This window comes from Lagopus muta, chromosome 1 (assembly GCF_023343835.1).
Source record: "Lagopus muta isolate bLagMut1 chromosome 1, bLagMut1 primary, whole genome shotgun sequence".
Taxonomy (NCBI): domain Eukaryota; kingdom Metazoa; phylum Chordata; class Aves; order Galliformes; family Phasianidae; genus Lagopus; species Lagopus muta.
The window spans coordinates 79,359,624-79,375,322 of NC_064433.1; the positions used below are offsets into that span (position 1 = coordinate 79,359,624).

The window sequence follows — 15,699 nt, forward strand, 5'->3', positions numbered from 1 at the left end:
TATATGAGGGCTGCTCTGAAAGTAATACCTCCTATTTCACACAGAAGATGGTGACACACTGGAACAGGTTGCCCAAGGAGGCTGTGGATGTCCCCATCCGTGGAGGTATTCAAGGCCAGGCTGGATGTGGCTCTGGGCAGCCTGGTCTGATGGTTGGCGACCCTGCACATAGCAGGGGAGTTGAAACTAGATGAGCATTGTAGTTCTTTTCAACACAGGCCATTCTATGATTCTGTGATTCTATGATTATGATGCTGTTGGGAAGGTTTCTGCTCCAATAGACTTGCTCAGTTATCTTTATCCCAAAAAGAGACAGAAGAGAGTCTTCAGCTTTCTTTATTTGAATAAAGGGAGAGTCCACTGGGGCATACCCCTGTGGGGACCCTCACATTTTTTGGGAACGCAGCCCCTCTCTTATCCCCATACCCCAATGCTAGTGAGCCCTTTCCCCATTGGCTAACTCCTGCACCTGGAGCTGAAACAACTCAGGGCTTAAGGGGCAGCAGATAAAGGCAAGTTCTGGATGATTAAGCCACTTCTCTGAATACGCTGTTAAATGCTGTCTTTAGAAGTAAATACTGAATGAAGCAGAGCTCATCCCAAAAGTTGCCTGCACTGCGCTTTTGCCTTACAACATTGATGCAGGTGGTTCACTGACACATATGGGAAATGTATGTTTTACCAAAAATAGTACATGCGGGGCATGTATTCTCAAAACATATGCAAGCTGGGCTGACCAAGAAATCTTACAAACAGACAAACAAACAAACAAACGTGTTTACAAGGCAGTTAAAATGCCAAGTTACTGCCTTACAGCCGAGTGGTTCAGTTTCCCATGAGCTTGTACCTGAAGAACAGCAAGGCCACATGCAAGGAAATGTAAGATTGCAGCAAGCTTCATTCTGCTCCAATTCCGTATATTTATTGTTTCAGTCACACGATACTACCCATTACTTTCCTCCAGATTGCCCACTTCAGAGAAAACCGGCACTAACAGATAACTTTTTGCCAGAAAGCGGCAAGAGGTGCCGCATGAGACCGCCGCCGCTCAGTTCAGCTCTGCAGCTCTGCGCTCAGCGTGCGGTGAAACCTTCGTTCTTCGCGCCCCAGGCTGGAAGTGGCACCGCCCCGGCACACGGCAGCTGCCTTCGGATCTGCGCCCGTCCTGCGCGGGGGAGGGCAGGGAGCTCGGTGTCTCGCCGCCCTCTTTCCTGCCGCCTAGCTGCTGCTGCTGCTGCCGCCGGCAGGAAGTTGGAGACGGGCTGGTTTCGCTCCGCGCCGCTCCGTCCGGGGCTGGGCTGCGTCGCCGGCTTCTCTGCGCGCCGGGACCCCGCTATGGGGACGTAGAGGGGCGCAGAGCCATGCGCGGACTGGCGCTGCCCCGCAGCTCGCTGGGGACGGTAAGTCACTCAGAGGGGGTTCTGCCGCACCCCGAGCTCGGGACGGGGCTGCGGGCAGCGGCTCGGAGGGGGCAAACTGGGAGACGTCGGCCCCGGATCCACGGCCGGGTGAGCCCTCCGCTGTGGGATCGATCCGGGAATTCGATTCGTAGCCCGCTGCCGGGGTTCGTGTTACCCCGCGGCAGCGCCCCGCAGCGCCCATTTTCTCTCGCTGAGGGGAGCGGGGGGCGCGGGCCAGGAGGTCTGTCCCGGGGGTAGGCGGGGCTGCGCCGTTTCCGGGATTTATCCCTGAGTCAGGGAACGCACCGCTGGATTTACAGGAATGCGTGACGGCTTCCCAGAGGCCGTTAACTCCCGAGGCACCGCGGGCCGCTCCCGTTCGCGAGGCTGCCGCTGCCCCAGGGCGCTGGGAAAGCTCCGCCGTCGGGCAGTCCTGGTGTCTGTGGGCGCTGTTGCTGTCTGCTGTGCTGCCCTGTGCAGGGCGAGCGGCGGCTGTGCCCGACCTCTGCAGCTGGGGGGGCATTACAAAGCGAGTTGGCTGGTAAATTTCCTTCTTGGCGACCCTGGATCCAATTTCTAAGTGTTTCTCAAACTTCAGCTGGCTGACTGTCTTGTCCTTTAGCTCCTGGCAAGGCAGCATGGTTGGGGCTGCGAAGCGCTCCACCCCTTCACCTGACTGCAGAGCGCTGGCATCTCAGAGCCTGGTTGGGATTTGTAGAGGTGGCTTGCATACAGGTTTTAAAGCAGCAAACCTGAAAAAGCACATTTCTGACCTAATGATAGTGGTACGTGTATTTTTCTGTAATTCATATGCCGTATGTAATATTACTGATGTTATTAGAAACAAAATGCACAGAAGGCATTGAATTCCTTGATATGTTACCTTGTCCTCAGTTACATGGTGTGGTGGAGGAAGAGTGCTCCTTAGTAGGATTACTGTTCTTTTTCAGGGAATTATTTCCCTCCTACTTACCTTTGGTCAGAGTCAACTTTGTAATTGCACCACATGCTCGTTACAGATAATTTATGCCTTTTCCATAAAATCATGCTGTTTTCGTCAGCGTTACAATTCCCGCTCTGTTGCTTGTCCTTTTATCTACTGCTTATTTTCCTTTCTGCATTCACCCTCATGCTCTCATGGCCTTTCTTACTTCTTTGATGTCTCTATTCTGTTTTTCTGATTCTTAAAGATTTACTATAACTTGTTCGTATGCATTCTCTTTGCATTCTTAACCTCATTTCCTCATCCTCTGTGTTTTCACCATGTATTCCCACAACTTTAGTAGTGGAAAAAATGATGGCTCCCTTCACTGAGGCCAGTGTTTGCATATAAATAAATAAATATAAAGTTGGTTTGGTTTTATGAGAAAAAATGATGAAACAGTTACAAGGGTGCTTCTGACAGTGGTTGATGTTGAAGGCTAAGGTTTTGAAACTGGAAGCCTCTTTTCACAAGAGCTGTAAACTCAGCTGCCCTGTTTGTTACCAGAGGCATTGGGCACCATGTCTTGTTCGTCTGTTGAGGTTTCAGACCAGGGCAAGCGTGTGATACTGGAAAATAGAAGTTTCCCAGCTTCCAGACATCTGTGAAATTCCCAAGTCAGAACAGTGTCTTTGTCCTAGGAGCCCTGCGCATGTTTCTCCTGCTGACAGATGTGGTGGTCGCTTTTGGAGTCCTGGCATATTCCTGGTGGGGAGCCCCACTCCTTGGCTGGGTGTTGGCCTAAAAAATACCTCTCTGTGTGTTTGGTACCTGTCACTTGTATGTTTCTTGTGAGATCTGTCAGTTTTTTCTTTGGAAGAAATGGAGAACAGCCATCCTGTTTCATCTTCTCCATGGTGTTCGTGACTTTGGGACTCACTTCTCAGCTGCCTCTTTTACAGAGTGGCGTTTTTAAATCACTTTTCTTGTAGCAGCTGTTCTGTAGCTCTGTCCATTGTCATTTCTGGGTTAACTCACATTCTTAGGACGGGGGACCAGCCCAATAGTCTGGATTCCAAGTGTGGGGTCCTCATGGATTTGTATGTAACAGCACACTCTGTTTTGTTCTTAAGTCCCTTCCTAAGAGTTCATAGCATCTGCTTGGATTTCTGCTTTGTCCATCCAAGTTCATTCCATTTGTATCTGCTTATTAGTGCAATTTTCATTTCTATTTTTGATGACTTCCAGCCAAATGAAGCTGGGCCTGTGCCAATCAGCATTGCATGGTAATTTCAGTTCTCACAAGCAATCAGTATTGCCAATTTGGATGGCTTTATTTTTCTAATCTACAGGTTTACTTTGAACTAGTCTTATTATTTGAGGTAAAGACAATATTGTCTTTGGTCATCCCAAGGTGGCTTTGCTTTTATTTGGGACAGAGCAGGATATTCTATGTTATGGTCTTGGCCTTGTCCCTGTGCTTTCTTGGCATGCCTGAAAATCCAGCCTAGTGAACCTGAGAACAGAAGGAGGATCTCAAAGAAACATCATTACATTTTTTCTGTTAAACAGAGGTTGTCGATTCTAAGGAATTGGATTCAGCATGTGGCAATTACTTGACTCCTAAAAAAATCCACCTAGTGAATCACTGATACAGGGACCTGTGCGTGGCCCCAGGACAGCTGCCCAGCTTAGCAGCTCCTCTCTCAAAATTAAAGCCCTGGGAAGGGAAGTGTGAAGGGGGAGGCCCCCATCGGAACAGTGCTCTGATTTGAGGTGTGTGGCTGCACCCTCAGGGTCAGACTGCTGGGTGGTGGTTGTGCGTGTGTGCTCAGGACGCAGGCACAGTCTCCTGGTTTTAGACAAGGCCCAGAATTCCACCATTTGATCTTTATAAAACGGAGGATTATGTATAATAATAGCTAATGTATCCTCCTCGTGACCTTTCCAGGTTTTAGTGAGCAATGAAAAAAGCTTCCTGTAAATGTTGCTTTAATATACATTTCTCAGCGCCGAAAGCAGAAGTGCCGGTTTCCCATGCATCTTTGTACATCAAAATCTCTAAAAACCTCAAAGAAGGAGCTTTTGGCTGAAGCAGTCACACAAGAAGGGTAATACTGCACCCTGATTTCTTTGGAGTCTCCTCACTCTTGTTTTTTTTCCCAACTCCCCGACCTACTAGTTTGCATGACACTGTTGTATCAACTGGAGCTGTCATCCACCAAGTTGCGTGGAAGGTCTGAAAAGGAGCTAGGATTGCCTCCCAGGTGATGAGCATGCATGTGTGGCTGTCACCTGGAGGAGTGAAATGTTTTGAGAAAGCTGTGCATGTTTTTGCCTGCAGTATTTTGTTTATTTCTGCGTCAGTTTCAGAAGTGAAGCCTTGAGTTTCTGCTGACTCGTTTTTCCTGGGCAGTCCCCGCTAGCTAAAACCATGAATCACCGGTGTGCACAATGTGGTTTGGTGGTTTGAGTTATCATTCAGCTTCAGTAATCCAGGCTGTCCATTTTTCTGAGCGGTGCTGGTTTTTGGGCACTTGTTTGTTCTCCTGGCGAGTGAGATAGGAGCATAGAGTTGTATATCCAGCAGTGGAGAATCACCCATTTCACTTGTACAGGACCTGTAAACTCTGTCTTGGTGACCTGCTGCCTAGACTTGAGGCTTCCTTGCTTGATAATTTCCTGAACTCTTTTAGGTTTATTGTGGGTGTAAACAAGTGTAGTTGCTGAATGGTCCGGGAGTTGCTTAAGATGGTGGTATTTTTTTTTTCTTTCTTTCTTTCTTTTTTTTTTTTTTTAAGGGCTGAATCATTGGCTGTGAGTCATCTGTGGTCTGACACAATCTGATCCTCAGATTTCAATCAGTAATAATTAATGTGCTGATTCTGGTTTGATTACACTTATTGATATGCTTTCACTTAATCTGAATGATTGCAAACACCTTTCCTGTTTTCCTTTCCTTTCTGAAGAAGTATCTGTCCAATCTCGCATCTGTTTTTGGCTTGATGCTTGATGCTTCCCTCTGTTGTTTATATTACTGGCTTGTTTGACTTTTGGTCTAGCTGTATATATTCCCTTGTTGGAAGATGCATCATTGGCTGAAGGATCAGTTTTTATTGTTACTATCAGACCATCTGTGTGAATGATCTTTTACCCATTTTCCTGCAGACAGTCAATCTTGCGAGGCTGTCAGCTGCTGGAACAAGTTTTGTTTCTTACTTAATTTTGGAATGTTTGCATTTATCCTGTGGTCAGCTAATCAAGCTTGAAATGATAGCTATTTGCATGTGTGATTTCTTTTTTTTTTTTTTTTTTTTTTTTTTAATTGTTACCATTTTAGCAGCTGGTGTATTGAATATGTCTGTTGTGTGACAAAGAGCTCTGAAATTCTTGGAAAAAACTGAGTTATTGCTTTGTCAGAGTTTGCCAAGGCCTAGCCTTCTTAAGGTTTTAAATGTGTTAACTTTCTCCTCCAGGGCTTCAGTTTTGGGAGAGAAACAGGATTGTGTGGGGCTGTCATAGCCATCGCTTTTTGCATATCCTCTCTGAATACTGCAACCACAAAACTGGTATCAGCGTTGTGGTTTACCCTTACTGGTTTGCTGCTCTTTTGCTACAGCTCTCCTAGCCCTGCCCCCCCCCCCCCCCCCCCCCCCCCCAAAAAAAAAAAAAAGCAAGCAAAAAAGAGAGCTCTGTAGTTGTAGTTGAGCTTGTGCAGCAAGGTACCTCACTGATTTCAAAAATGAAAGCTGGGAACACATTGCAGTGTGGAAATGTTAATATAATGAAGCTCAGTGTGAAATTGTGTGGGCAGGAGAGATGGAGAGATGGTATTCCTTTTCATTTTGATGTTGTTTAATTTTGGCTTGTCTGAGTGCGTGGTTGGAATATGTGTCCAGGGTCTACTTTTTCTGTTGGGGCTGCAGGCTAAGGTTCTTCTTCATGTGTTGTGCTGAGCCTGCCTACATTCTCATGCGCAGGGTCTTTGGCTGATGAGTCATCTGTTCTGTGGTCCTAGCAGGATGCAGACCTTTTGGCCATGACACAGAAAGCACATTTCTCAATTCTACTGCTGGGAATGGTGTCCTTCATTACCAATTCAAGCTGTTCTTTTAACTCTTTGTTTTGCTGTTCCTTCCAGTGCATACACGCACACATCGTACTGCAGTCAAGGCAATCATAATATTTTTATTGTTAAAATAAATAATAATGTAATCATTTTATAAAGTAATCCTAATTAAATTATTAGATTATAATATAATAAGATTTTGTTGTTAAAATTCTTGGTAACAGTAACCTTCAAAATTAAAACTGGAAAGTAAATCTTAAAGGCGTAAAAAAGAAAAAGTCTAGAGCTTTGTGGCAGGCTGCTCAGACTGACTGCTAACAGTATCAGTTTAAAACGAAAAATGTATTTGCTGGGGAGAAGTCGAATACCTATATTTCCCACTTCTCTAGGGCTGGCCTGCTCAGTAAAAAGTTTTGAAGCTTTTCTGTACTTGCCTACTGTGATATCATTCTGCGCCTTTTTATTCCAGACTTGCCATCTGGTTTACTTATTCAGTTGTTCTGCAAGTACTGGATGCATTCTTCTTTCTGGAACTGTTTTGAGATTGACTTGTTCTTTTCCCTAATGAAAGCATTCCTTTGCTCTTGAGTAATTTTCCTGCAAGCTGCAGCATCTTCAAGGCATTCCATCTATATGTTGTACCTCACAAGAAATATTTGCTCTGTGTACAGCTAGCTTGTATTAATAATAGAGGTGACAGGCATGACTCCCTCTAATACTGTACTCTGCTGAAGTCAACTGTGCAGTCTGCCAGGAGATGGGAGATTCTCTAATGTTTTTCTTTGTTTTTCTCCCTTTCCCTGTTTGCAGGTTATCCTAACATTTGTCTGTGTGCTGATGGATGAATCAGAGGGAATTGCTCCAGTGCCATATATGCTGCAACTCCGTCGGGTAACTTTGGATGGAAGATATCCCTTTAACATCTTGAGGAGAGAAAAGAGGCAAGTGCGGTGTCAGCTTGGACAATATCTACATCCCAAAGGGACCCACTGCTGCATGAGGTGCCATGCAGGTACAGTACAGTAGAATAAGTGCATTACTCTTCACCTCAATTGCATTCCCTTGTCCGGTGCTCTCAAACTATCTTGTCCTCTAGCTACATCAGTGCTCCATTTCCTTGGTAGGAATTCTTTCTCCCTGCCTCTTCTCTTGGACTGTCAGTCTCCTCCATGCTCGTGAGAAGCAGCATGCTCAGTCCTTTCTGTGTTGACTCCAGGGTTTCTTTGAGGATTCAGTGACTCCAATTCTCCGTAAGACAACATGTGTATCTTCCTGTCAGATCTCTCTTAAGCTGTTTTTGTTGCAGGTACCTACAAGTCAAAAGACTGTAAATGGCCTGACCAGGCCCCTGTCTGTCTTCCCTGTCCTAATGGCACGTTCACAGCTGTTGACAACATCATGAAAAAATGCTTCCAGTGTACACGATGCCGTGCAGGTGAGTTATCTGTGGGTCCTGAGAAACATGGGTGGTGTTAGTAGGTGAGGGTCTGGAGGGGGTGGCAAGATGAGTGAGCAAGCCTGGAAAAAAAGTGACTGAGTGGGTACAGGGACAGCGTAGGGGAAGGGATTCAGGGACAACAGGGATAAGACTTGCAAAGTTACTACAGTCTGAGATGCTCTTTGCAGCCTTTGTTCTTTTTTTTTTTTTTTTTCTTTTTTCCCTGTGTGTAGATTAGGGGCTAATAACACCTGTTGTCTTAATTGTCTGAGCTGAAGGTGGGGTTGGTACAGTCACTTTTCATTCTTTTCCTCAGAATTGCAGCAGATAGAAGAGACCCCATGCACCCTAAAGCAGGATACTGTGTGTGGCTGTCGGAAGAATCAATATCAGTTTGGCCAGGCTGATTTCTTCCAGTGCAAGAACTGCAGCCCATGTGTTAATGGAGTTATTGCCAACTGTGAGTATAGCATGGGTATGGTACAGATGCCATTATGATAGATGTTAGCATCCTTCTCCTTGCTTGCTAACGTGCTGCAGCAGCTTGCCTTTAAGTGATCTTAGCTTTGGGACAACTCTGTCTTGCTTGCCTGCTTTCCTGAGGAAGACTGTCATTTTTTGCCTGCCTTGGAATCAGTTCCTGTTTTCTGTCACAGGCTATACCTTAATGTGTGTTTTCTTGTGTTGGCTATTATGATATATTTGCTACTTAATTTCAGTAGCTCTGCCTTCCTTGCATGTACTGAACTAATATCTTTATGTTTGAATGCCAATTTCCTACTTGCTTTCCTCTTTTTGTCTTTCCTTGGATATTTCTCCTTATGCTCGTTGCATTTCCCTTACTAACTGCTCTACACACTGTAGGTATAGAGGCTGAAAATGCCACTGTTGTCAGTGTCCAGTTGAATTGCTCATCAGTTGAATGCTGAACCATCACAGTATACCGTGCAGCATCTTAATGTAATACTGAAGTATACCAAGTGCATTTCATTGCCATCACTGGGATGTGGGGATGGTGCAGATGTCTGAAAGAACTAGCCATGTTAGCTATCCCAACCTGTCTCCTTTCTAGTGGGGGATCAGAGATGTTAACCCCATTCTGTTTGCCACCTTCCAGTTTGTCCTGAAGTCTAATTCTGCTCACATCCCTTAAATGCTCCTTACCTCGCTGTCCTAAAGCAATCCCTCTTCCTCATAAATTCTGCTTTTCCTGTCCCCTTCAATGTGATTTTTTTGGTCTCTTTTTAAATGCATTCCCTGTGGAGTTTAATGAACTCGCTTACAGTTTGTGTGCTTACACCTGCTCTCAAGGGTCATCATCATACACTGTCCTTGAGTGACTTCATTCCCTTGTCTGATCTTTGTCTTGTCCCTCACATGTAACAGAATGTATGCTGCTTATTCTAGCGCCTTTTTACCTCTCTTCTTTTAACTTTGCCTTTTCTTCACTACTCTTGCCTGTTTTTTTTTTTTTGTTATTGTTAATTTCAGCACTTGTGCTGTGGCTTGCTTAAAAGCAATAACTTTTCAATTTCTCACCCTTCATAGTCACAGAACAACAGATCACAAGCGTGAATATGTGTGTCCTATGGCTTGAAGTGATTTCTCCCTGCTGTGGACTGACTTCCTCAGCAGTCCCAGCTGCTCAGAGACCACTTCTTCCTTATTTTTGCCTAATGCAATTTCCCCTTCCTGTCACACTTGAACTGGAGTGACTTTCCCCATTCTGCATTGCAACAATTCTTATCCATCAGACCCAGCTCAGAATCTCAGATGCAGTCTTTTCTTTTTTTTTTTTTTTTTTTTTCCTTTTCCCAACCTCAACAGAGGTGTCTGACCTACCAGAACAGTGATGCGCTCACCTTTATTGTTATTTTCTTCTTCCCCTGCCCCAAGTAAACTGAGTCTTCTTTCTCCAGTAACAGTTCTTCAGGCTCAAAGAGGAATAATCTCTCACCTGTCTTGGGATGAATTTTTCTCCTTTTGGTTTCTTTGTTGTCCAGATTTTGCCAAGACTTTCTTCTTTTCTCTGCAGGTTCAAAGGACAGAGATGCAATTTGCAGGTGTAAGCCTATGTTCTTCCTGACACTTAATAACGTTTGCAAGCATTGCAACAGGTAGGCTTTTTTCTTTTTCTCTGTGTGACTGTCAAATAGGAGAGAGAGCTGATTCAAGTTCTACAAGGGGAGGGAATTTTTCTCAAGGTTCTGTCCATCTTGAGTTTACACGACTCTGGCTTTTCGGGGCAATTAGTATTGTCCTCCATTCCAGTCCTCTCCATGTAGTCATTGTGGAGAACCACTGAGGACCACAGTCAATAAATACACTACATTGCTTTGCTTTGCAGGCTCCTCTGGACTCATTCTAGGATTGCTGCAAATGTCTGGTGTTGCATGCTCACATCTCTGATTTACTCTTTCAGCTGCATTGGAGAAGAGTGCTTGCAGTGCAATAGCCCAGTGACTACCTCTCCGAATTCATCTGAGCTAAGTGAGTACTGGGGGAACCTCAGGGACAATGGAATCTTTTCAGTGTGAACTTTTGTTTTCTTGACATTACCTGTCATCCCCTTGCTCTCTTTACTGTTTCAAATCATTATTCTTTTTCTCACTACCATTTGCATGCGCTCCCTTGCTCTTCTTTCTCGAGTATTTAAGTACTTACCTGTTCCTTTCTCAGTCACTCACTCATTTGCCCTCTCCCTTTTGTCCAGATGGGAACCTTATTCTTGGCATCATTGTGGCAATAATTGTAGTTATCTGTGTCCTCTACATTGTAAATAAAGCAGTGAAGCTGGTTCAGAAAAATGGGATAGCTTCTTCTTTCTACTCCTGTGGTGAGTATAGCAGCATATGCTGTGATACTAACTGTGATAGACATCACTCAGATGTGTGAATGTATGCATGCACACGTGTGTGAGGAAGACAGTGGGATCCATTACTCTGCTCTGATACAAGGCCAGAAGGAACATGAAAACTCAACAGCCAAGCTTGCTGGTATGCTTCCTGCAGCTCTGCTTCTGTGTTGTGACTGGAAGTGCATGTGAGCTCATTTCTGGCAGATGACAGTTTGCTATAAAAACCTTTTGAGGTCAGGATTGTGAATAGCTGCTTTCCTGTTTTCTCTGGGAAGAGAGGAAGTGAAAATAATTTGTTTTCTTTCTTTTTCATTCAAGTATCTTTGCCGCAGACAAGCAAGGAGCCTGTATCTGAGGTGAGCAAGATGGTGATTATAAGAGCTTCCCTTCCTCTTTCAACCATGTTAACCTGGGATCCAGAGTAAAATTGTTCCCCATGGGCTGTTTTCAAACCTTGTGTTTTCAAATAGGCTGAATAATAGGGCTGTTTAATTCAAAAGTCTTTCATTGTAGCGGGTGGAACCATTAAAATTTTACTTTCTTTTTGCTAGGAGGTGCTTTTCAAGCTCCTGACTTTTTTTCTTTCTGGATGCATTGTTTTTTTCAGACAGCTAATCCTTAATCCCATTGTCTCCTTATATATTTTAAGATGAGAAAATTTAGATGGTTTTATTTCACTTCAGAACTTCAATCCATAAGCCTCTCAGTCCAGCTTTACAGTGTTTCCTCAGGTGCGTTGTTAATCAGCAGCAATTAAGAGCAGTAGTCAAAGTCGGGTTCCCACAGCGTTACAAAGAGGGTTGTTGAGAGAGGTGGCCTGTGGAACTTCTAGAATGGTGATGAGTTGGGATTCCAGGCTTTCTTCGAAGTTACCACTTTCTTGATGTTCAAAGAAGAATTAAATTCCTTGTGAAATAGACTTTTGATGCCTTCTGCTTAAAAAAGAGATATAGGGAAAAATCAAACTTGGGCTGCTTCCCACCTATCTTTGCAACATTTTCTTTTATAAAGCTGGTGATTCCTTGCAATGGGAGTACTGTGCTACTGTGGGTGATTGTGAACTGAGACATTGTCTCTTTCAGGTGGAGGTAAAAGGAAGTGCAATTGCTGTCCTTCCTGAGATCCAGAAAGAAAAAGAATTGCTAGTGAATGCACCACCATCTGTACCTCTGCTACAAAGTTCACACGAGCTACCAGACTGCGTCAGACCTGCCAGGAAGAGGCAGCTTCCAGACAGTAAGTGTAACTCCAGTATCCCTCCCTAGGCAAATCAGGAGTTGATTATGCAGATATGTCTGGGAGGATGAGACCTTACCAGGTGTGCATGCCCTGTGTATGTGCATGCATACTTCCCTGTCGCCCATTTTTTGCAACCAGCAGAATGGATTGTCTCATATGCTGCCGTAGTGTCAGTTTTAATGCCTCTTTATTATTATTATTATTATTTTCAACAAAAATGTGGCAGCAAGGCCCTAAGCTTGTATGTTTAAGTCTGCTCATAACCTTATAAATGCATATGGAAGTATCACATTGTTTTTTGAGGGTTAAGAGTGAGTCTGGACATCATGTGGGTCTATAGAAGACCTGAACAGGAGGGGGCAATGCACAGTCTTAAGACACGTTCCCCTTCAGGCTGCAGAACCCTGATTCTTACACTTTATTTCTTCTCTTCTTTCAGACCCTGCTATTCTGTACACTGTGGTGGATCATGTACCACCATCTCGGTGGAAAGAGTTTGTGAGGCGTCTGGGTCTGACTGACTATGATCTGGAGCGAATTGAGATGGAGCATCGACGTTTACGAGATGCCCAGTATGAAATGGTCAGACTCTGGAAACTGCAGATGGGCCATGCTGCTACTGTGGAGCACATCAGCTGCGTTCTCAACCAAATGGAGCTGAGTGGCTGCAGTGAAGCTATTCAAGAGGCTTTGTTAAACCAGAACTCTCATCAACCTTGCAGTTTCCACAGTGATCTTTGATCTTTCCCCTTGCTCTGACTTCTGAGAGAGGATCATAACTCCGTTTCTTGTTTTTCTTTTCCCATTCCCTCCTATCTTTCTATCCCTCCTTAAATGGGTTGTTGGAAACAGCAGCAGCATATGCTGGACGTTTGCTTTGCAGCCACCATGTTAGTTCAACTCCTTTTAAGCCAAGAGACACCTCTGCAACAACTCCTTTCCCAAAGAGGGAAAGCACCTCGTAAAGGAAGTGATACGTGGACTCTGATCAAGATGAAAACAGGAGCTCAGAGTGACGTGATACCTCAGCTACTCTGCAGACAAGTTGTTGCTAAAGCAGGTGCTTCACTCACCACGTGACAGGCTAACTGGCTGTTCAAATGCTGAACTGGCTGTTCAAATGCTAAAATATTTACTCACTTTTTGCAGATGTATTTTTCTGCAATATCAGATACTTAAACTGGCTCACATTGCAGCCATTTGATTGCGAAATCTGACTCAAGGGAAGTTGTGAGAGGACATGCCTGCAACTGGCACATTACTTCTGGGAGCAGGAGAGGATTGCTCCCTTTTGGTATCAGCTACAAAGTGCTGCGCCTTCAGCCTTCTTACTATGGCAGACATTGCAGAGATTTAGAAGGGGTGGCTCAGAGAAACAGGAGGGCATTATCCTTTTCACGCTCCCATTTCCCTCTGGTTCAAGAGGAATAAGGATTCTGAGCCAGTGAGTCAGATGAAGGGGTTGGTGCTTTTTCTAAAGTTTCTTTTGTGTGTAAAAACCATGTGAAACAGCATTAACAAAACGTGTGTATGTTCTAGTGCTGAGTGGAAAAGAATGCACGTGTCTGTGTGGGTGAGGAGGTACCTTTGTACCTGGCAGTGAGTGTCCCTGAATACCTGTGCTTGCACACAGGTTGGTAGGCTTGTGTCTGCTTGCCTGTCTCTCCCTGAATGATTCACTGATTAGCTGCAAATGGGACTGTGTATATGTACATATATATGAGACATTTTTTAGCAGCTGTTGGATAACTTCACACTACTTTCTGGACTCCATTATGTAAGTGCTACTTGGGTATAAGAGACGTCTAATTCCATCTACAAGCTCTCACCATTGTTTTCTCATGGCTGTTACCCTGAGTGAAGCAGAAGTAGCAAAAAGCAATTAGCCTGCATCAGGTGCAGGTCCACATATTTGTGAATGTGGATTTTTAAAAATCTGTTGTCCCTTGACTAGAGAGAACCTTTCTACTGTAAATACACTAAGTGCTCCAAATTAAAATTCATATTTTTAACTCTGCCTCCATTCTGCTTTTGTCCATATCAGCTTCACTTCTCTGGCTGTGGGTGAGGGCAGAAAGTGGAGAATGACTTCCAGAAGCAGAAAGGGTGGGTTGTACATGAGCTGGGCTGTTGCTCTGGTGAAAAAGGTTTGTGTTTAAAAAAAATAAATAATAAAAAAAAAATTAGTCTTTTCTGTGTGAAGCTTAGCAGCTTAGGTGCCCTTAAGACACAGACATCTGTGAGGGCAGGAACTAGGAATGAAAGCAAGTCATTTCAGACATTTGAGAGTCAACTGGGATGCCTACATAAAGTTCATTTTGAAACAATGTGCAAGCATTTGGAGGTTTAACAATGAAAAAATTATAAAAGAATACTAATAGATTATACTTCAATGTTACTCTTGCTGAGGCAAGTATTTATCCAAGTTATCCAAGGAACCAAAACAGTATAATCAGACAGTAAGTTCCTCCTGTATTGATGGGAAAACTTGTGTAGAAATGAAATGTGCCCAAGCTGTTGAGAACACAGCTGGGAGCTGAAGCCTGCTTTAAGTCCCATTTTCAGCCTTTGTTTTGCCACTTTTTAAAATCAAAGCTCATCATAAAATCCTTGTTATGTTTCTTTCGAAATCTGTGTTCAACAAACAGCAGTATGATAATAACTAGAAGGGTGTACTCTTCATGTTACGGATGAAACGGGGAAACCAGGTATGCCAATGGTAGGCTGCTGCCAGGCCATTGGGGGCTGCAGGCCCAAACTAATTATACAGAAAGCAATTCGCGGTGTTGAGAGGCTTCAGAGGATTTTAAAGATACCTTCAGAGTAACTAAGCCATTTTGGCACATTGTGGGTATAGTTGTGAGAAGCGAACGATAGAAATCAATGCATAGGAACTGAATGGCAAAGTTTTTCTACCATTAAATCAGGTATTCTTTATTAGCAGCACCAGGAAGCACTGGGGTATTTGCACCATAAGCCCTTCCAAGATGATGTGATTCTGAGTCCATTCTATTTCCACAGGTAGTACATGTTCGTCAGTTATCTGTGAGATCATTAACACATACGTGCCTATCTCAGGTAGTGATTGATGAGGTTTCCAGTCTTCTAGGGCAACAAGGCTTGTGAAGGGCTTGGAGAATATGCCCTATAAGGAGAGACTGAAGGAACTGGGGCTGTTCAGTCTGGGGAAAAGGAAACTGAGGAGAAACACTATTGCTCTCTTCAAGTACCTGACAGGTGATTGCAGCAAGAGCAGGGCTGGTCTCTTCTCACTGGTGGCAGTGACAGGACGAGGGGAAATGGCCTCAGGTTGCACCAGAGGAACTTTAGGTTGGATATCAGGAAATAATTCTTTACAGAAAGGGTTGTGAAGCACTGTAATACGCTCCACAGGGAGGTGATTGAGTCACCATCCCTGGATGTGTTTAAAAACCATTTGGATGTGGTGCTCGGGGACATGATTTAGTGAAAGGTTGTTAGAGTTAGGGTGGTATGGTTAGGCTGTGGTTGGATTTGGTGATCTTGAAGGTCTTTTCCAACCTGCACGATTCTGTGATTCTATGTGTTGGAAATATCCAAATAATTTTCCAGGCTGGTATCTGTGATAAAGCAGATTTTATTCACAATTGCAATGGCGGGCCTCCTGCAAACAGGAGCGCACACAGAAAACAGTGTTACATCTTTTATCCCCTATTGCCTGACACTTATCTCTTTCTCCCCTGGTTCCTCACTGGCTGGGTGCTGCAGGTTCACACTCTTTTGCAATGCTTCCCT

General features: G+C 44.3%; 1 protein-coding gene across 2 annotated transcripts; it reads left to right on the forward strand.

The window, feature by feature from the left end:
- Positions 1-1,231: 1,231 nt before the first annotated feature.
- Positions 1,232-13,602, forward strand: TNFRSF1A (TNF receptor superfamily member 1A). 2 transcript variants are annotated; one of them, XM_048929967.1, is made up of 10 exons: positions 1,232-1,400; positions 7,202-7,403; positions 7,698-7,826; positions 8,146-8,289; positions 9,865-9,946; positions 10,252-10,319; positions 10,543-10,665; positions 11,005-11,042; positions 11,769-11,922; positions 12,365-13,602. In XM_048929967.1, the coding sequence occupies exons 1-10, from the start codon at positions 1,362-1,364 to the stop codon at positions 12,664-12,666; spliced, it is 1,281 nt and encodes a 426-aa protein (XP_048785924.1). In that variant the 5' UTR covers positions 1,232-1,361; the 3' UTR covers positions 12,667-13,602. The 2 variants fall into 2 exon arrangements, with proteins under 2 accessions (XP_048785924.1, XP_048785919.1); XM_048929962.1 differs by lacking the exon at positions 1,232-1,400 and adding an exon at positions 1,939-2,185.
- Positions 13,603-15,699: the final 2,097 nt, after the last annotated feature.